The sequence below is a fragment of the Marmota flaviventris genome, chromosome 5 (genome assembly GCF_047511675.1).
Source record: "Marmota flaviventris isolate mMarFla1 chromosome 5, mMarFla1.hap1, whole genome shotgun sequence".
Lineage (NCBI taxonomy): Eukaryota > Metazoa > Chordata > Mammalia > Rodentia > Sciuridae > Marmota > Marmota flaviventris.
Genome location: NC_092502.1, coordinates 25,888,848 through 25,908,673, shown reverse-complemented (window position 1 = coordinate 25,908,673; position 19,826 = coordinate 25,888,848). Strand labels below are relative to the sequence as shown.

Genomic DNA, 19,826 nt, shown 5'->3' with positions numbered 1-19,826 from the left:
AACTGTGATGAATTCCAACTTATAGTTTATGCTGTTTTATCATATTTAAGAAACTTTTGCCTAAACCAAAGCTGTTAAGATTTTGTCACATATATCCCTCAATGAGTTTTATAGTTTGGGCTCTTACATTTAGGTCTGTGATGCATTTCAAGTTGATGTTTGTGTATGGTGTGAGGTAAGGATTAAGGTTTACTTTCTATCATATAGATATCTAATTGTTCCAGCATCATTTGTTGAAAAGATTATTCTTTACCCAGTAAATTTCCTTTATACCTTTATTCAAAATTGATGGACTATATATGTATTTGGACTCTCCACTCTGCTCCATTGATCACTTGTCTGTCCTCACTCAAGTACCACATCTCCTTGGTCACTGTAGCCTTAGAGCAAGCCTTAAAATTAGTACATGTATGTTCTCCAATTTGGTTCCTCTTTTGCTTTTGTGTGTGGTGGTTTTGACTATTCTTGTAGGTTGCATGTCAATGTCCACAAACAGAGCATTGAGTTTATAGATCAATTTTCAAGGACTGACATCTTAACAATATTGAGTCTTCAGACTCATTAACATGATATATCTCCCCAGTGATTTTAGTGCTCTGATTTCTTTAGCAGTATTTGTGATTTTCAATGTATAAGAATACATAAATACACACACACATACATACATTTTAATTTACCTTAAGTGTTGAGTATTTTGACACCATTGTAAATGGTGTTTTTTTATTTCAGTTTCCAGTGTTCCATTCCTAGTATTTTGAAATCAAATTGGTTTTTGTTTATCAACCGTGTTTCCTGTGGTGTCACTAAACTCACTAGTTCTAGTAGTTTTGCTTTGTTTTTGTTTTTTTGTAGATCCCTTAGCATTTTTCATGACAGTCGTGTTGTGGTTAGATATTATTTTGATCTCCATTCTGTAGTTAAAGAATGGAGACCTGAAAAGGCAAGGGGATCTGCCTAAGGTGTTACTGTTAATCAATGGAGAGCAGGAGTCAGAAACCTGGGTCTTCTGGGGCCTTCATCAGAGTCCTCTCCACCCCACCAAGTTGCTTTTCAGTCTTTCAAGCCTTGAGAGAAGAAGCTATTTTACAGTTAAGGATAGATGGGAATGGATCAAACAAGATAAAAGTGTATTTTTCTTTCACTTAAAATTGGGGAGGTTTTCAGCCCATGGCTGGCAGGACAGTCCTGCTCCGTCAAGTTCTCACACTCCTTCCTCAAATGTCTTCGCCATCCCTAAGGCATGGATTCCTACCTTCTGGTCCATCATGGTGGCATTTGCATTCTAGGCATAAAGATAGAAGGAAGCCATTATGAAGACAAACAACAATAAGTGTTGGCGAGGATGTGGGGGAAAAGGTACACTCATGCATTGCTGGTGGGACTGCAAATTGGTGTAGTCAATATGGAAAGCAGTATGGAGATTCCTTGGAAAATTGGGAATGGAACCACCATTTGACCCAGCTGTCCCACTCCTCAGTCTATAGCCAAAGGACTTAAAAACAGCATACTACAGGGACACAGCCACATCAATGTTTATAGCAGCACAATTCACAATAGCTAGACTGTGGAGCCAACCTAGATGCCCTTCAGTAGATGAATGGATAAAAAAAATGTGGCATATATACACAGTGGAATTTTACTCAGCAATAAAAGAGAATAAAATCATGGCATTTGCAGGTAAATGGATGACATTGGAGAAGATAATGCTAAGTGAAGTTAGCCAATCCCCAAAAACCAAATGCTGAATGTTTTCTCTGATATAAGAAGTCTGACTCATAGTGGGGAAGGGATGGGGAGCATGGGATGAATAGATGAATTCTGGATGGGGAAGGGGGTGGGAGGGAAAGGGAGGGGGCAGGGGATTAGCAAAGACGGTGGAATGTGATGGACATCATTATCCAAAGTACAGGTATGAAGACACGAACTGGGTGTCAACCTACTTTATATACAACCAGAGATATGAAAAATTGTGGTATATACGTATAATAAGAATTGTAATGCATTTTGCTGTCATCTATTTTTTTAAAAATCAATTAAAAAAAAGCTAGAAGGAAGAATGGAAACAAGGGGCCAAGGTGTATAATTGCCATTTCTCCGGGAAGGTTTCCTAAAGCTTCTTCACAGCACCTCCACTCACATCTCACCAGACAGAGCTTCGCCAGGTCACATGGAGCTGCAGGGATGTCGGGGGAATAGCCGCTGATACTGTGTGGTCATATTCCCAACTAAAATTCTATTACCATGAAAGAAAAGGAGAGCAGCTCCTGAGGGACATACGACAATTTCTGCCACAAGCCTTCAGGTTAGGAATCCAGACAGGAAACAATTTGAAAATGAAAGAAGGAAAAAGGCGCAAGAGTTCAGAGTCTGTTGCATCTTTTAGAAATCATTTTAGAATCAGGTGAGCCATCTCTCTTTAGATTTCTGCAGCTCATTAAATTGACCTGAAGCCATTTAATCATTGGATAAAGATAATCCTCAGAACCCCTCCATGGTATTAAATCCTTGTGACTATATTAGGCACGTCTAATCCCTGGGTGACCTTCTCTTCATTTAGGAAAGATAAAACAAAAGGTGTTTCCACCCATTCATTCATTCAGCAGAAATTGACATCTCCTACCTTCATGGGGCTCACAATTTGGGGAGAGACAGATAGTAATCACATGATCACCCAAGTGAATGTGAAGCCACATAGGGGCAGGAAGGATGCTATAAGGGCAACCATCTGGGCTGTGGTCTAGTGAAGGGGCCAGAGAAGCTCACCTTGGAAGTTGGATGCACCCCTCAGGAGTGCCTGGAGTCACAGCAGTGTGGTGTGTTCTGGAGCACTGTCCCATGTGTCCTGCCTGGGGCACCCTATGTCTAAGGGATAGTTATGAAAGAACAAGGATGCCAGGGCAAGATGAGGGAGTGGGTACTGCCAGAGAGGTTCAGAGCCCTTGGGGCCTCCACCCCAAGGCAATAGAGACAAGGAGAAGAGTCCAGAATTCCAGCATGGCAGATGGAAGAAACTAAGATGGAAGATGGAAGAGACCGTCCAGGCAGACATTTTCCTCATGAGCCAGATAGGAATTCACTGAGATAGTATTTTTTGGTCTCAGTGAACCATCCATGGAGAGGGCATCTCAGCTCCCACTTCTTAGCTGAATTGTGAGACCCTCTGAGGCATGGAACAAGGGAGGGCCCAGTGTTCATGGGCAAGGGGAGGACAGACCAGAGGAGGGACCACAGGTTATATTCCCTTCTCCACCTCTTACTGTTCCACTCTCCTGAGATACCTTCACAAGCATTAAGCAGACAATGACCTGAAGATCTAAGATTGCAGAATTCGAGCAATGGGTCAGTCTTGACCAGGGACCCTGGAGAATTCACTCTTCCAGCTAATGGCAAGCACATATTTGGGGTCCTACTCCCTGGCCAGTGCTAGCTGAGTGCTGAGGGCCACACAGAGCATGGTATCGAGATTCTCAGAGTCTGGGATCCACAGGGAAGGACATTATGATAAGTTGGTAATGTCTGTCTTCATCCAAGTGTGACTGTGATGAAGAAACATGGAATGGGAAAAATGCTTTCTAAATTGTAAGATAGCATCCAACTAATATTGAACAGTGGTAGCTACAGATTTTAGTGCCTGTTAGATGCCAGACACTGCTAAGAGCTATACTTGCTGTATCTTATTCAAGCCTCACAATAAACTTTATGTTAGATTTTATTAATTTCTCCTATTTCATAGTTGGGGAACCCAGGCTTGGGAAAATAGGATGACTTGCTCAAAGTCACAGAGCTAGTGAGCTGTGACCATGACATAAGTTTAGTCTTCCTGGCTCCAAAGAAAGTTCTCTTATAGGATTTGTCATGCTGTCTTCAGGACGTAGGGGTGCTATGGTTTGGATCTTAGGTGTCTCCCAAGGCCTAACTGTTAAAGGACTGGTTGTCAGCCTGTGTCACTTTTAGGAGGTGGTATAATCTTTAGGAGGTGGAGCTTAGTGGGAGAAGTTAAGTCATTAAGGGCGTGCCCTTGAAGGAGATATTGAGAATCCAGCCCCTCCTCCCTCTCTCTTCTTCCTGGCCACCATGAGCATGCATTCTCTGCCATGCACTCTCTTCATGATGTACTATGCCACTTAAGGCCTGAAGCCACAGGGTCTAGTGACCCTCATCAGAAAACTCCAAAACCCAGAGTCAAAGTAATCTTTCATTCTTACAGGTAGATTATCTCGGGTGTTCTGTTATAATGATGGAAAGCTGACTCATACCAGGGATGATGATGATGATGATGATGATGATTAACAGGAAAATGACTGTTACTTGGTGGCCCAGCCCTAAGTCCCGAGCCAGGAGACTAATAGGATAGGTTCATAGTTCTTCTCTGTCCCTGAGAGCCTGGAACTTGCCTTTTATCAAGCTCACCAGTTTTGCCTGCTTTTCTCTGTACCCGTCCACAGCTGCTCCACTGAGCAATGCAGTGGCCCTGCCACGCTCAGCTCATCAGCCTCCAAGAAGGGCACTGTGCAGGCTTCCTGGCACCAACTAGACCCAGCTTTCCTAGTCCCTGTGTGAATTGCCCTCTTCGTTTCAGCAAGCAGGCCTTGAGCTGTGCTCCCAGGACTTGTCCACACTGAGATGTGGGAAGGGGTGGGCAGTCGTGTGTGGTGTGTGCCATCAGCCATGAGGATCACACGCCTGTGATGGCCAGCAGTCTGCAAAACGCTTTCCTATTGATTTTTTCTCCAAGCCTCAGTTTTGTCATCTACAAAGTAGATGTAATGACAATAATAATTTAGTCAAGTCTCCTATCCTGCACTAGGCTGTAAAAAACTCACCACTTAAGGCAAAAGAACGTGGAATCAGAATCACCCTGGACAGTCACCCATGGACTGTAAAGTCAAACCACCACTCAAAAGCCCAATACAGGCAGTTTTTCCTCCAGCATGAAAACTGAGCACTTTTAGTTTGGTTGGAGTGATCGCAGTGCTTCTGAGGTAATAGAATAATTATCTTCCAGAAGCAGGCGCACCCAGCCCCAGAGTGCCCACACTGCAGGAGGCTGGCGGGAGCTCAGGCCTCCAGGGATGCCAGGAGGGTCACAGGCACTGAGCAGCAGAGGGGAAGCTCACCCACCTCCCCAACGTCGCTCCTGTCTCTCCTTAGAGCACATGTCACTGAACTTGAAGGTGAATGGACACAATCTGGTCTCCTGAGGTTCGATTTCCTGCCTTGCCTCCTCTTGATAGTGTTGAGTAACATGTATTGAAGCTGACATCAATCAATCTAGCAGCTGGGCTCGGGTCCCAAGTAGGCCCAGCCACTCCTGGGTGACAGTGGGCATTGGGCCTTACAGGTGTCTTCTCACCCAAGTGTCCACGTTCTCAGGCTGCCTTTTTATTTTTTATTTTATTTTTTTCTTCTTTTTTTTTTTTTTTTTTTTTTTGCCTCAGCCCTACAGGGCCCTCATGAACCTGTTAAAAACAAACATCTCTGTACACCCATCCCTTAGACATAGGGTGCCCCAGGCAGGACACATGGGACAACCTTCCTAGTCCAACCTAGAACCATCTCTGCCCATGCTATTGTTGCAGCCTCCTTCCTGGCCTCCACGTTTCCTCCTGGCCTCCTAATTCCTTTTCTAGTCTGCTACCAGAGAGCTTTCCAATGCAACCTGATCTTACTACCTCCTTATAGAAAACACCAGCATTTCCAAATGGGGAAAATCTTTATCCTTATCCTTGCCCACCTCCCATCCACTCCACACTTCCCTTCCTCCTCTATGCACCACACAAGCTGTTCTCTCTGGGTCCCATGTTTAGTGTTTGCTCAGCCACAGGGCCTTTGCGTGTCCTTGCTTTTTCCCTATGTCTGGAAAATTCTCTATTAAATTAGCTCTATATTGAGTCCAGTTTCCTTGAGGAAGTGTTGCTGACTAGAACAAATTGCTGTTCATTTGATCAGATATAGAGGGAATTTGTGCCACATACGTCTCTTTTATGCACCTGCCACTATAGCTAGTTTAATTTATTTTTAGCTCTGGATAAAGTCGATGCTTACCCCTGCCACACACTCCTATAAGCCTGAGCCCTTGCCTGTCTTGCTCACCCCTGTAGCCTAGCACCCAGCACAGAGGCTTCCCAGGGCTTTCCTCATTACATGTTTAAGTGGGTGGGTGGAAGGGTGCATGGATGAGTGACAGACACAAATGGACATTACCAGTTTGTCAGGGAGGGTTTGTTCCCCCCTAGATAAAATGTTTGAGTCCTTTGAAAAAATTGTTGCAACCTCTCTTATACATTGGAAAGACAAAGCTACTGAAGGTTTCATTTGCCCTTTAGGTAATAGACATTCCCAAGGACCTTAACTTTTTTTTTCTTCCTGCTATTTAAAAAGTCTTTTAATAGGCTTTCACACCTTAAGTAGCAAATGACTTTTTTTCTAGAGTCATCTGTATAAAACAAGAGGTGGAATGGATGGGTGGGATGGTTTTGCCCTTGGGAACATGGAATCAATCTTTTTATACAATGCTTCTATTTGTGAGTGACTTTCCCCTCTCAGGGGAACGAAGCCCCATCCAGATTTGGGATCTCAACATCCAGGTGTTAAGACAACAGAGTTATTGGTATCAGGAAAACCGACCTGGCCCTACTGCTGATTGGAACAGCAGGACTTGTCTGATGCAGGCCCCGCAGACTTGGTCTCACAGTGGCTGGGTTGTAGTGTCTCCTTCTGTTCCCGCAGTACCCTTCAGATCTGATGATTTTTCTCTTGCAACTTGGTTCTGATTGAAGTGAAAGAAAAGCTTTCTCCAAGAATCAGCCTGCTGGGTGGGGCTGAGTGTAGGTCAGTGACTTGTGAGTCTGATTCTTGGGGCCTGGAAGAAGAGCAGTCTTCAGCCTTAGAAGAGGAAACATTTTCACCTAATGAAACAAAATTGTCTTTCTCCCTGTATCTCTCTCAGGAAGAGGAGTCGGAGATTAACTGAAAGTGAATAGGTGGTGACTTGCTTTATTGAAGCTCTACTCCAGCTTATTCCTAGCCCAAAGACCTTCTGGCACCCACCCGCCAGGCAGCTCAGATGTCAGGCCCTTGAGTTCTAATCCAGTCTTCCTTCCAGATCTTGTGGCTCACTCCAGGCAGCCAGGCTCCTTGACATTAAGGAAACATGTCCCTCACTCTCTACCCTCCAATCTCCCCTGCCTTCCCTGCTTGGATTCCATTCCCCCTTGCAACAAGCCAGGGCCCTCGCCATCCATTCAGTCTCCTGTCAAAGACTTCGGGAGGGGCTGGGGATGTGGCTCAAGTGGTACCGCATCGCCTGGCATGCGTGCGTCCCAGGTTCGATCCTCAGCACCACATACAAACAAAGATGTTGTGTCTGCCAAAAAAAACTAAAAATAAATAATATTTAAAAAAAAAAAAAAGACTTCGGGAATTCTTCCTTGCTCACCCCAGGTGGAATTTAATTTGGGACTCTTGTAAATACCTATAGAATTTTTCTTTTTTTATTTATTTTTTATTAGTTACACATGACTGTACAATGATCTTGACATATCATATATTTGAATCAAATTGGGTATAATTTCTCATTTTTCTGAGTGTACAGGTTGCAGAATCACATTGGTCATACAGTCACGTATATACATACAGCAATACTAGTGTCTATTTTATTCTGCTGCCCTTCCTATCCCCCCTTCCCCTCCCCTCCCCTCCCATCACTTTTCTCTACCCAATCTAGAATTTTTCTGTACACACATTTCAAGACACCATGTGATAGTATTGTGTGTATGCGTGTCTTTCCTTTCTTATATACTTATGTCCCTATTATTTGCTGAGACCATGCCCTATCTTATTTATCTCTATTTCTCCCAGAGTTCTGTGGATATGGTAGACCCTCAAAAATCACTTGTTAAATGAATAAATGAACACAATCCAGCTTATGTCCCCAAACTCATGAAGAAAGTATAATTATCCAATTGTACATACTCCTTTGCTTAAAGTAACTTTGTGCTTTTGGCTGAATTAAGCTCTGCCTGGTCCTCTTTGGAGTGTAACCAACGAGGTCACTCTGAAGAGGATGCCTTGCCTTGCTCTGTGGTCACACGTGTGCAAGGTGTGACTGTGAATGTCTGTGTGACAGAGAGAGACAGAGGTTATTAGAATAATCTACTTAGTAGATAAGTAAATGTTTGGAATTATACAGAGTCATTGAAAGCTCAAAACCAAATCATTTCAGCACCTTTGTAGGGTTAGTTGAGAGGAAGGGATGGGGGTTGGCAAGCCATTCTAAAATCTGCAGCAATACAGCCTCGGACCCTGCAGCAGCACATGACCTGCCTGGTTTTCTTTCCAGCCCTTGCCTGTTTTGAGAACTCCTCCAGGTCACCCAGAGGTGCGGGTGTCCTTGCAGAGCGGGCTTTGCCAAGTCTGCAGTCTTGGGGCTGGAGTATGCATGTCAACAAATCTTCTTGAGCAGAACACAGTTGGCTTGTTCCACCACCATTCTTTCCTCTCTCCAAAGGGTGCCAGGCACACTAAATAGTGATTAAACAAAGATTAAAATTCCGTTTGTGTGTGCGAGTGTGTGGCTGTTTGAACTCTAATTGATTCTTTTAGTGGAATGTGAAGTCAAAAGCCCACAGATTTGTGAGCAGCTATACAGAGCAGCCAGTCAGAATCCATTTCCAATTTATTGTTTAATGTGATTTCCACATTCATTCTGCCAGCCTCCTCCACAAACTCACTTCTCTTGCCATGCTCCTTCCCCACCCCTTTGCCTGCTGTAGCCAACGGACATTCTGGAAACCCAGGGAGAAGAGATCCAGCAAAAGATGGTTGCAAAGGAAAGAAAATAACCACAGCTTTCAGAGACAAATCTTTGAGTGTACAGAACTAAAGAAACTTGAGAGGACCTCTGGACTGAAAATCCAGACATACTCTCATAGGTAGTGGTTGGCTCTTGCCGTTGGTTAAGGATCGCCATCTTTTAAGAAGCATTGTTCACTCATTTCCCATTGTTAAAGGTCTGTGGCATTTGTTTCTATTGTGGGATGCCACTATAACTAAGAACTTTTTATGTCCTTAAAGAACACTAAGTCTCCACATGGGCATATGACATCCCGTTAATGAGGAAACTCTGTAAATCCTGTTATCAGCAGGAGCCAGTTGAATTGGATCAGGTGTTAAATAGGTTGCCTCTACAGGACGCACAGTTATTATTAGATTCCCATTCCTTCTCCCATTCCCCCAAACTTAGCCATTGCACACACTAGAACATATCTTGTTTTATAAACTTTCTCAAAAATCAATGTATAAATAATAGCTCTTCTTACTGAGAGGACCTAACTTTGTCCCAAACACTAAGCTAAATACTTTGGATAGATTAGTTCAGTTAATCCCCAACATCCCCAGAGTAGATAGTGTTAATTAGTTTTCACTATTTATCAGCCAGGGAAACTGGGGTCCAGCTGCCCAAGAAGCAAAACTTAGATTCTAGAACCAGAAAACTGAGTCATTCAACTTGACTTCCTGCCTCACCTGCCTCTGTCATCCAGCCAGACATCCTCAGCTATTATCTCTCCAGACCCCAAAATGAGCCAGGTATTGCCTAGGAACATACACTGACCAACTCGAATAAATATTCCCCACCTTCAGAAAGTTCTCAGCCTATCCCAGAAAGTGAACAGATTCGGTTTGGTCTTTGGGGCTGATAAACTAGCAGACTTAGGGCAAACCTGATCTACTTGGTTAGTCTCAGATTTCATATTTGTAAACTGAGGCAGCTGGGTTTAGACAAGTGGTTTTCCAACTTTACTGTGAATCAGAATCCTGTTTGTTTAAATAAACAAAAACAAAATAAAACAAAAAAATTTAGTTTACTGGGCTCCTGTCCACAAGTACTTGCACTTAGCAGGTTGAGGATGGTGTCCAAGAATTTACATCTGTAATCAAGGCCCAGGTTTGAAGGTAGGATTCTAAGGGCCCTTGAGCTCTGATATTAGCATCAAGGCTGATTTTTCACCCTTCCAAAGGCCTTTGGTATTGAAAAGCTTTTAACCTATATAGTAAATCCTGAGCCCTGCATCAAGGTGATTTGGTGAGAAGATGACAATTTATAGTAGTTTCTTAAAATCCTAAAGGAGTGACTATCCACAGTCTGTGTGTTGATTCTCCATTCATGCCAAGGTACTTTGGCAAATGAGCACCATCTCCACTTTCCAGGCAGGGAAATTGGGGTACCTATGACTTCAGGAGCTTATGCAATGTCACTTTGCCAGGGCTCTTTCCCTGAAAACTGGCCTGGGAATCCAAGGACATGGCCCTTATTCTCTTGCCTGCTTATGTGGGCCTTGCTTGGGTAACTTGGCTGGTTTGGACTTTAGTTGTTCCTGCCCATAAGGCGGACTGAAGGTCTCTGAGCAGCTACTTAGCTGGGGTGTTTGAGAACCAGAAGCTGCGTGGGAGACCTTCAGAACTCCCTGGCAGCAAGTTCAGAAATTCCTTTGGTTTAGGGAAGATGTAAGGACAAATGAGACCACCTCAAACCCCACAGGACAGCTCTGCAGATCCTGGGAGGATGGGAGGGTAAGGGTAGGAAGATACGATTCACATCCTTAAGGCAAAAGCAGTGGATACTGGTGGGAACCTCCCAGGATTTGGAACCTGAAATCAGCACAATCGGTTCAGCAGTCCACTGTTTTATTTTAGGGACAAGATTCAAAGATTGAATCTGTGAAGTCAAGAGTTGTCCCTGTATCCTAATCTTAGTAGCATCAGAAGACTTCCACAAACAGGTGGAAAAAAAAAAAAAAAACAACATGTCTTTCACAGAATCTTAGACACTTGAGATGTCCTTTAAAGGTTGCCTGTCCCTTGCTACTCGAAGTGTCTTTTGTGGACAGCATCACCTGGGAGTTTGTTAGAAAGGCACAATCTCAGCCGGCTGCAATGGTGCATGACTAATCCCAACAAGTTTTGAAGGCTGAGACAGGAGGATAGCCATTTTCAAAGCCAGCCTCAGCAATTCAACGAGGCCCTAAACAACTTAGTGAGACCCTGTCTCAAAAAAAAAAAAAAGATCTTGGGATGTGGCTCAGTGGTAGAACCTCCCTGGGTTCAATCCCTGGAACAAAAAAAAGTGGGGAGGGAGTGGTGGGGGAGGGGAGAAATGTAGAATATCAGGCTACCCACTAGCCGTAACCCAGCACTTGACTCTTATCCTCTGCATCTTGCTGAACCATCAAGTTTCCTATCCCTGGACTCCTCTAACATCTTCTTCTTAGTGGTCCTGTTTGATTCCAGCACTGATCCAGCTTTTAGAATTTCTTCTCTATCATAGGCTGACCCCCCCACACACACCCCCAGTCATTCAGTAGCTTCTACCATGGGCGCTCACTCCAGCCTCAAGACCTCATTGGACAGGATAACTCCTCCCATGTTCTCTTGAACGTCACATCTCATCCTCAAACAGTACAGTTTCTAATCTTCCCTGTTCAGGATGCGTTACTACCCGTCCCAGCATGTTGCAGACTCACTGGGGCCCTGAAGGGAATACAGACAAAAGAGATTCAACCAGGAATGATGGGGGGACTATGGCAAACTGGAAAGACAAACCACACTCAAACAAGTGAGCTCTCACTCAGCCCAACCATGAGGTGTGGGAAACTCAGGCCAAGCATTGACATGATCGTGGGTTTTCAAAAGGATCCAACATCTTGCTAAAGCAACATGAAATCTTCCTGTTTTCTAAGCTCAAACGTAAAAGATCAAACCAAAACAGATTTCTCCATCTGTGGCACAGGGAAGTCGGGTTGGATCTGTTTCCAAATGTATTCATTTGTTTGTTTGCTGGTCATCTATTGGTTTTTAGCAGAAGAACTGTTTCAAATGAAATCCCACCGGATCCGCAGCACATGAACACTGATCTTAGCCTTCCCAGCTCGGAGCCCGAGGCACCTCCTGCAGAACTGTAGCTCAACTCGTTTGAAACTCACTCAGCTGATTAGAGGGTCCCTTAAGGGCCTTCCAGCTCAGCTTCTGTGATTTCTAAGAGCCCTTCGGCCTGGTTGCAGGCGTATGGCCTTTGTATTTATAGTTTTCCTTCTCCCTCCAACCAAGACATCTCGTATTCCAACTGTCAGAATTATCTTCTTGCAATTCAGAGAGGTTTACAGGAGAGAATATGAAGGATCCTTGTCATCACCAGACCTGTCGTGAGGAAGGGCTTGTTGTGGAAAGTCTGCTAACCCAGGGGTGAGCCAGACACTTAATAAATAGGCATGGGTACGGTTTTATCCAGGAGGCTTCTCGTTAGCACTAATGTTCCAGTCCACCTCACATTCGGGGCCCTTGTAGTTAATTATATAGGAAACAGGACTATTGGATTCTACCCACCGTAGCAAAATAAGCCTGCAGGGATTTAATGGGCAAGATGATCTGGAGAGCCATTGTCATTTGCGTGCACACAGAAGATTTGCAAATGGCCACACTCGGGCACAGGGAAAGGCCTGAGCCTGGACCACACCTGTGGACTTAGTGGCTGGCATGGGACAACACTGGGACCCAGGAATGCAACCTCCTTTAATTTGGGAAGCCATTGCCTAATGGGACCACCAGGGTGGGCTTACTTCCCTGGACCTAATAAAACGCAGTCACAGCCCAGCTCTTGAAGGCGTTGTCTTGGGCTGCTGCATATATTTCTTTCTTTCAGCTTCTCAATTGTTCGCACAGTCTGCACATATTCGCCAAAGTCCACCCACTTTGGCGCTCAGCCCTGGGGATTGTAGAGATGACCAAGGACCACTTCTGCTCCCGGGGCCTTTCCCATCAGGCCAAGCCCAGCTGCCTTTCCCCACCTGTGTCTCGCATCGGTTCACGCTGTAGGCCTCTCATTTCTCCTTGTCTGAGGCCCAACCTGATGCCTCATGTCCATGAAGCAGTCTCCCTTTATCCCCGGGGGTTGTGAACTCCGGTAATGCCTCCTCCAAGTCACTCACCTCAGGTTCACTGTCCCTGCTCCGTCCAACACACAGCCACTCGCCACCCGTAGCTGCAGAAACAGCCTGAACTGAGACGAACACAAGTATAAAGGACTTGGTGCCAAAAGAATGTCAAATATTTTAATTTTTACCTTGATTGCATATAAAATGATAATATTTGAGATAGACTGTATTGAATTAAATAAAAAATATGACTAAAAGTAACTTCACTTGTTTTTCTTTTTTTTTCTGAAAAAAATAGAAATTTTCAAATTTCACATCTGCCTTGCATCTTATTTCTGTTGGGCAACGCTGCACCCAGCACTTCCTCCTGTGGGTGAGAAGAATGTGCCCATCTTTTCTCTTCCCTCCCGGCTTGTGAGTTCCCAAAGGGTACAGTGAACTTGTGTCATTTTACTGGCCTCTGCACACCTCGCTGACACACAGGAGGCCCTCACCCGGGTGGACTGAGGGCAGAATAGATGGTGACAGATGTTCCATCATCAATCCCCAATTCTCCCTTAGGTAGTGTACTAAGGTTACTGACCTTCTTTCCCTTTTCTTCTTTTTTACAGTTTTTGTCCTTTTTCTTTAAGGGCTCACACAATCGGCCAAAGAAGACAGTTTTCTCGGGAGATGGGCAGAAGCTGAAGGACTGGCACGACAAAGAAGCCATCAGGAGGGATGCTCAGCGCATAGGTACGGAGGGCAGGATGGTGCACAGGCGGGCTCTGTGGAGGGTGTAGGCATGTGTGCACGTGTGTGTTTGTGTGTGTGTGTGTGTGTGTGTCAGCATGGGTGTCTGGACCTGTTGACTTCCTCTCTCTGCCACCATCCCTCCCCTGACTTCTGCCCCCACTTCACTGTTCGATCCTCTTTTTCCACTCACATCACCAGAGCCACTGCCTAGGAGCGTCTATCCTGCCGCCTTTGTTGGGTGATTGAAGATGTCTCCACCATCTAGGATGCTTTGCCACCAAAACAAAGGGCGTTAATAACAAAGAGCCAAACCCACTGAACACCTATGGGGAGCAAGGTCCATGCTCTGTATTTTATGCATTTTCTCTGTTCAATCCAGAATTAACCTGTATGGTCCACTTAATTAGAGGGGGCCTGTATCTCAAAGAGGGGCAGTAACCTGCCTGCAGTCCCACAGTGAGAACAAGGCCAATCTGGGATGGGAATCCAGTTCTGGAAGGTGGGTTGATCCCTACCCACCACCACAGCCATGAAGTTTAATTAACCTACCAGATTTCAGCTCAAGTTTTCCTTGACTAATTAGTCTTTGGAGCAGTTCTTCTTGGACTGGAGAGCGAGGAAGGGCTGGGATGAGGTGCCACAGGTTCCATCTGGGGGATCAGCTCTAGGAAGCCTGGGCATAATCAGGAGAGCTGCACCAATGCCAGTCCCCAGCCATGTGCCCATCAGTCCATACCCCCTGGGCCTCAGTCTCTGCCTGTCACTGGGGCTTGTGCCCCTTGCCTGGACTAGCTCAGGGTGTAGTAATGTGCCATGAAAGTGATGGGTGTGAAGTAGCCTCGCTATGCTGGAAAGCACCCTAGAAATATAAGGGATGGATCTCATTGCTTTGAATCGCAAAGGCAGACCCCACTGTCGGTTTTTTTTAAATGATGTTATGAGAAACCAGCCTCCCCCAAGGCTCTGGAGAGAGCTCACATAACAACTGAACCGATGGCCAGGAGACTAAAGACACGAAGTGCATTGCCCTGTGTGCCAGTGGTTTACAATGGAGGGGCTGCTTAAATTGGAAAGGGGACATTTGCAAAGAGCTGATTCACCACACAGTTGTACCAGAATGATTAGAACATCAGGTTGGCCAGCAAGGAAGAGTGGTGGGGACAGCAAGAAGAATCACGACCAGCTAACAACATGGCAGGCATTTTGCCCTGAGTGGCCTCCTTAGTCATCAGTGAACTTCATATTCCAGTTAATGCAAGAGCGAAAACTTAGAAAGGCCAAAGGCACGTCCAAGTGACAGCTGGGATCTAGCAGGGCTGGCCTGCAGGCTCCACTCTGATCTCTGAGTGAGCCCATGAGTGGCCCTGCTGGAGCGTCCCTCAGAGCCAACATTCTGGTCTTGTCTTTCTGCTTCCTGCATTTGTGTCCCTTGAGGGATCTATCCCGGGTGTTGGTCAGCGATGTCTTATTGTGGAGCACTACAAGTGACAGAGGGCAGGGTCCTTCCCCTTGTCCGGCTGAACTGGAGTAGCCTTGAACTCCTCTGCTCCGCGAGCTGATATTGCCAGCATATACTTTGCAAAGTAAACAAGGCCACCAACTCCAGAAGGTGAACTGAGTTTTAGTTGGTGATCTCATTACCATTTCTTCAAAATCATCAATGCAGATTCTTGGGCTCTATTGCAGCTGTTGTGATACAATTCCCACACACCATATGCTCCTGGAGAACCCAGAGAAGACTTTCTTGAAGCATCAGGGACTCCCCAGATGGATTGTACGGAGAGACTAAAGCTAGCCCTTATCTGCCCAAATCTGTGACTGGAAGCGACACGTTCAGGCAATCCTGGCTTAGGGTAGGCAGCTCTTAATTTATTTACTGTCTCAGAAGAAAAATATCAAAGCATCATCATTTATGGCAATTTTGATTTACATATAAAGTTTGCTTCCCTTAGAGAGTAATCATATTTCCTCAAATTTATATAGCGTTTTATAGATTTAAAAAAGCATTCACGTGTGCAGCCTCTCTTGCCTCTCCCAAATAGGCTGCCGCTATCAGAGGAGGAAGCTGCAGCTCAGAGCTGGTGTGACTTGCTCAAGGTTGATCTGCTCATCAGTGGCAGGCCTGGCTGTGCATCCAGGTGTCAGACTCCAAGGGCAGGGGTATCTGGAGCTCCAGAGGGAGTGGAGGGAATGTGGGTACCCACACACCAGGCTTTGTAACTTTCTGAGTGTCAGTATATTCATCTGTAGATTGAGAGCTTTTGCATCTACTGTACAGGGTTGCTATGGAGATTACATGAGAACAAGATCCTTAAGGGACGTGATGGGACCAGGACTGAATAAATGGTAGTTCCCTTCCCCCTCTTCCCACTTCCCTCTGCAAAATCTGGAGACATTCCCCATATCCAGGTATAAAGCTTTATCTTTGTGCTTTCAACACATTTTGCATCCTTCCTTCCCCTCTCCATTCACAGAAGCCCCATAGATGCTAGGTGATCAGCAACACCAAATTTGCTCTTTGCCTCTAGGAAATGGAGAACAAGGGCGGCCTTACCCCATGACCGATGCCGAGAGAGTGGACCAGGCATACCGAGAAAATGGATTTAACATCTACGTCAGTGATAAAATCTCCCTGAATCGCTCTCTCCCTGACATCCGGCACCCAAAGTGAGTGTGACATCTCTCATTTCTGGGATCTGAGGATTTTGCCTGTGGCTCTTGTTTGAGAATTAATTAAAGAAACAGGTCCATGAAGCACTGCTGACGGAGATTTCCTCCTGTTGCACAGGGCCTTTGACAGAGGTTCACGTGATCAGGTTCTCCTGGAATTTAGAGCTGGCTCCCCAGAAGAACCAGCCTCCCTCTCTTGGTGGGCAGTTGGAACCACCTAACTTCTGCATTTTGTCTTTTGCCCTGGTCCCCAGGGACATTTATACCTCAATTTAGAGGACCATGGTAGTGACTTTTCAGGCCTCTTTCTCTCCACTTTGTGTGATGTTTTTCTTTCTTTTTTTTTTCAATAAGTAAGTAGTGTCTTTTTAGTATTGTCTTTTTTATAACTGTCTCAAATCATATTGAGAAAGGACATGTCTCACCAATTATAAAGATGATATTGGCAGCTGACATTCATTGAACAGGTAGCATGTGCCATGTACTTCATTTGTATTATCTCAGGTTCCTGAGAGGTAAGTCCTGGAATGTTGCCCATTTTATAGATGAGGAAAGTGAGGCTTAAACAAGTAGCATGACTCAATTAAGGCCCCAAGATGACTGAGAAGCTGAGTCAGGTCTTAGACGTCAGCTCAATAAGAACTAGACTCTGGACCCTTGGCTCTCCTATGTTTTCAGTAAGGTTTACTGTCATGTTGATGGTGATTTTCAACTATAGCAGTTCTCAAACTCAATGCACATTAGAATTGCCTGCAGAACTGCTAGAACGCAGGATACTGAGACTCATCGCCACAGTCCCTAATTCAGTAGGTCTGGGTCGCAGCCCAAGACCTTGCATTTCAAGTAACCTCCCAGGTGACACTGGTGTTGCTTATTTGGGAACTACACTTTGAGAACCACTGCCAGGAGAAGATGTCAAAATTGCTTCTAAATGAAGGCAATACTGAAGAGCCCTGGAGCACAACATGTTTTGCTCAGGGACTAAGAAAATAAAGCCCGGGATAGAAAACAGCTTGCATTTATTAGATGCTTACTTATGCCAGGCATTGTTCTAAGCCAGTGGTTCTCAAGGTGTAGTTTTCCAGAACAGCAACATCAGTGTCACCTGGGAATTTGTTAGACATGTAAGTTCTTGGACTTCAGCTCAGATTTACTGGATAAAAGGTGCTAGAGAGGGGCCCACCCGATCAGTGTTTTAACAAGCACTCCCATTGCCTCTGAGGTTAGCCCACACTTGAGACACATTGTCCTAGGCACTTGAAGTGCATTAACTCAGCCAGAACTTCCAAAACCCTTAGGCACTATTATTACTCACTGTTTTACAGGTTGAGGAGCCAAGCACAGTGGTGCATGCCTATAATCCCAGCAGCTCTGCAGACTGAGGCAGGAGAACCACAAGTTCAAAGCCAGCCTCAGCAACCTAGTGAAGCCCTAAGCAAATTGTGAGACCCTGTCTGAAAACAAAAAATAAAAAGGGCCAGGGATATGGCCCAGTGGTTAAGAGCCTCTGGGTTCAATCCCTGATACAAAAAAAAAAAAATTGAGGCATAAAAAGGTTAAATCGTGTATGCATAATAAGCACAGCTGGTTAGAGGTGGACTCAGAATTTGAACTCAGAGAGTCTGGCTTCAGAATCCATGTTTAATCTCTGATCCATGAAGGTCTTTGCACCTATTGAAACTCAGTCATAGAATGTAAAAGTAAAGACTGAATCTTGGGAGCATGTTTGGTGATTTATAAATGCTTTTATCCCTTCACCTCCTTTGTATCCTGCGACAGTACTTTGAGGTTGGCATTGTTGTCTCCCCTTGTAGATGATGAAACCCCACAGCAGGAACCCTCACCTAAAAGATGGGCTGTCACCAGAATGAGGCCCCCTGCCCCAGGATCTCTTGCCAAGTGGGGATGCACAGAGACCTCAGTGTGCTTGCCCGTGGGGTTTGAAATTTGTTCCATGATCTTCACTGCCAAGCACCAGATTTTTCCATCTAAGTCTGAGCGTGTAGGTCAGCTATCACTGATGTTGCTGGATTCAGAACTATGACCTGACTCTGAGGGTCAGAAACTCAATTTTTATGTTTAGCCCCTTGCAAGTTCAGAATTCTACAATAATTTCATCTTCCTGTGTCTAGGGAAGAAGTTCATTTGGGAGCCTGGTCCTCCAACCTCAGCTGCTGTTCTTGTGATACTGTAGGTTCTCAACCATGAGTGTATCTACATGTTTTTTTAAAAAAATACAAAGACTGGTGTCTCACCTCCAATTGCTGAACTCTGACTCTCTGAGGACACAGCCTGAGTCTCAGTATGTTCTAAAATCTCCAAAAGTAATGCTCATACATAACCAGGAATCATTGATATAAAACAAGGAATATTTTGCAATGAGAAAGAAAGGCTGAGTGTGGTCACAGCTTTTATCTACCCTTTCATCTGTTCATTCAGTAACAACATAGCAATGTTCTGTGAGCGAATCTCTGTGCTCAACACCAGGAACAAGGGATAAATGAGCTATTATTTCTTGGTGTATTGGGCAAGGTGTGGGGACAGATGGCGGAAGCAGTTGAGAAGATCAATAATAGGGGTGTGTGTTAGTTAGCTTTGCATTGCTGTAACCAAAATACCTGCCAAGATCAACTTAAAGAAGGAAGTTTATTTGGGGCTTATGGTTTTCGAGATTTAGTTCCTGGTTGGCCAACTCCATTGCTCTGGGCCTGAGATGAGGCAGAACATCACGGCGGAAGAACTCGGTGAAGGCTCAGGTCATGGTAGCCAAAAGCAGAGAAAGAGCACAAGATGCCAAGGATGATATGATCCCAAGGCCACACCTTCAGTGACCTGCTTCTTCCAGCCACATCCCACCTGTCTACTTTTACCATCCAGCTGTCCATTCAAATTATCAAACAGATTAATTCACTGATGAGGTTACAGCTCTCGTAATCAAATCATTTCACCTCTGAACATTTCTGCATTGTCTTAACACATGAGCTTTTCAGGGGATACCTTGTATCTAAACTATAACAGGGCAGGCACAGGATGGTTTGGGACAACAGAGAATTCTGGGTCCTCTGCCAGAAGGCCGGGCGCAGTGGCACATGCCTATAATCCCAGTGGCTTGGGAGGCTGAGGCAGGAGGATCATGAGTGAGTTCAAAGCCAGCCCCAGCAATAGCAAGGTGCTAAGCAACTCAGTGAAAACCTATCTCTAAATAAATACAAAATAAGGCTTCAGTGACCCTGAGTTTAATCCCCAGTAACCGCCCCCCGCAAAAAAAAGAATTCAGAAGGCCTCCCTAAAGGAGTGCCATCCATCACATCCTAAAGGACTAACTAGAGCTAGCCACATGATAGAGAGTGGAAAGGACATTGCAGGTAGGAGAAATGCCCCGGAAGAAGCCTTCAGGAAGGATAGCACACATTGTCTAACTTAGGGCTTAAGATGAACCTTCCACTGGCTATAAGTGGAACCAGGATGGGGGCCCAGCCTTGGGCAGGGTTC

General features: G+C 45.1%; 1 protein-coding gene across 4 annotated transcripts in view; it reads left to right on the top strand.

Annotated features, from left to right (window-relative positions):
• The window catches only part of Galnt10 (polypeptide N-acetylgalactosaminyltransferase 10), a 234,995-nt gene that overhangs the window by 90,932 nt on the left and 124,237 nt on the right, over positions 1-19,826 (top strand). For 3 of the 4 annotated variants that reach the window (XM_027938638.2, XM_027938635.2, XM_027938637.2), the window contains exons 2-3: positions 13,541-13,664; positions 16,193-16,331. In XM_027938638.2, the coding sequence (XP_027794439.2) occupies positions 13,541-13,664; positions 16,193-16,331 (263 nt within the window). The remainder of the gene's footprint in view (positions 1-13,540; positions 13,665-16,192; positions 16,332-19,826) is intronic. The other variant, XM_027938636.2, reaches the window with a different exon arrangement.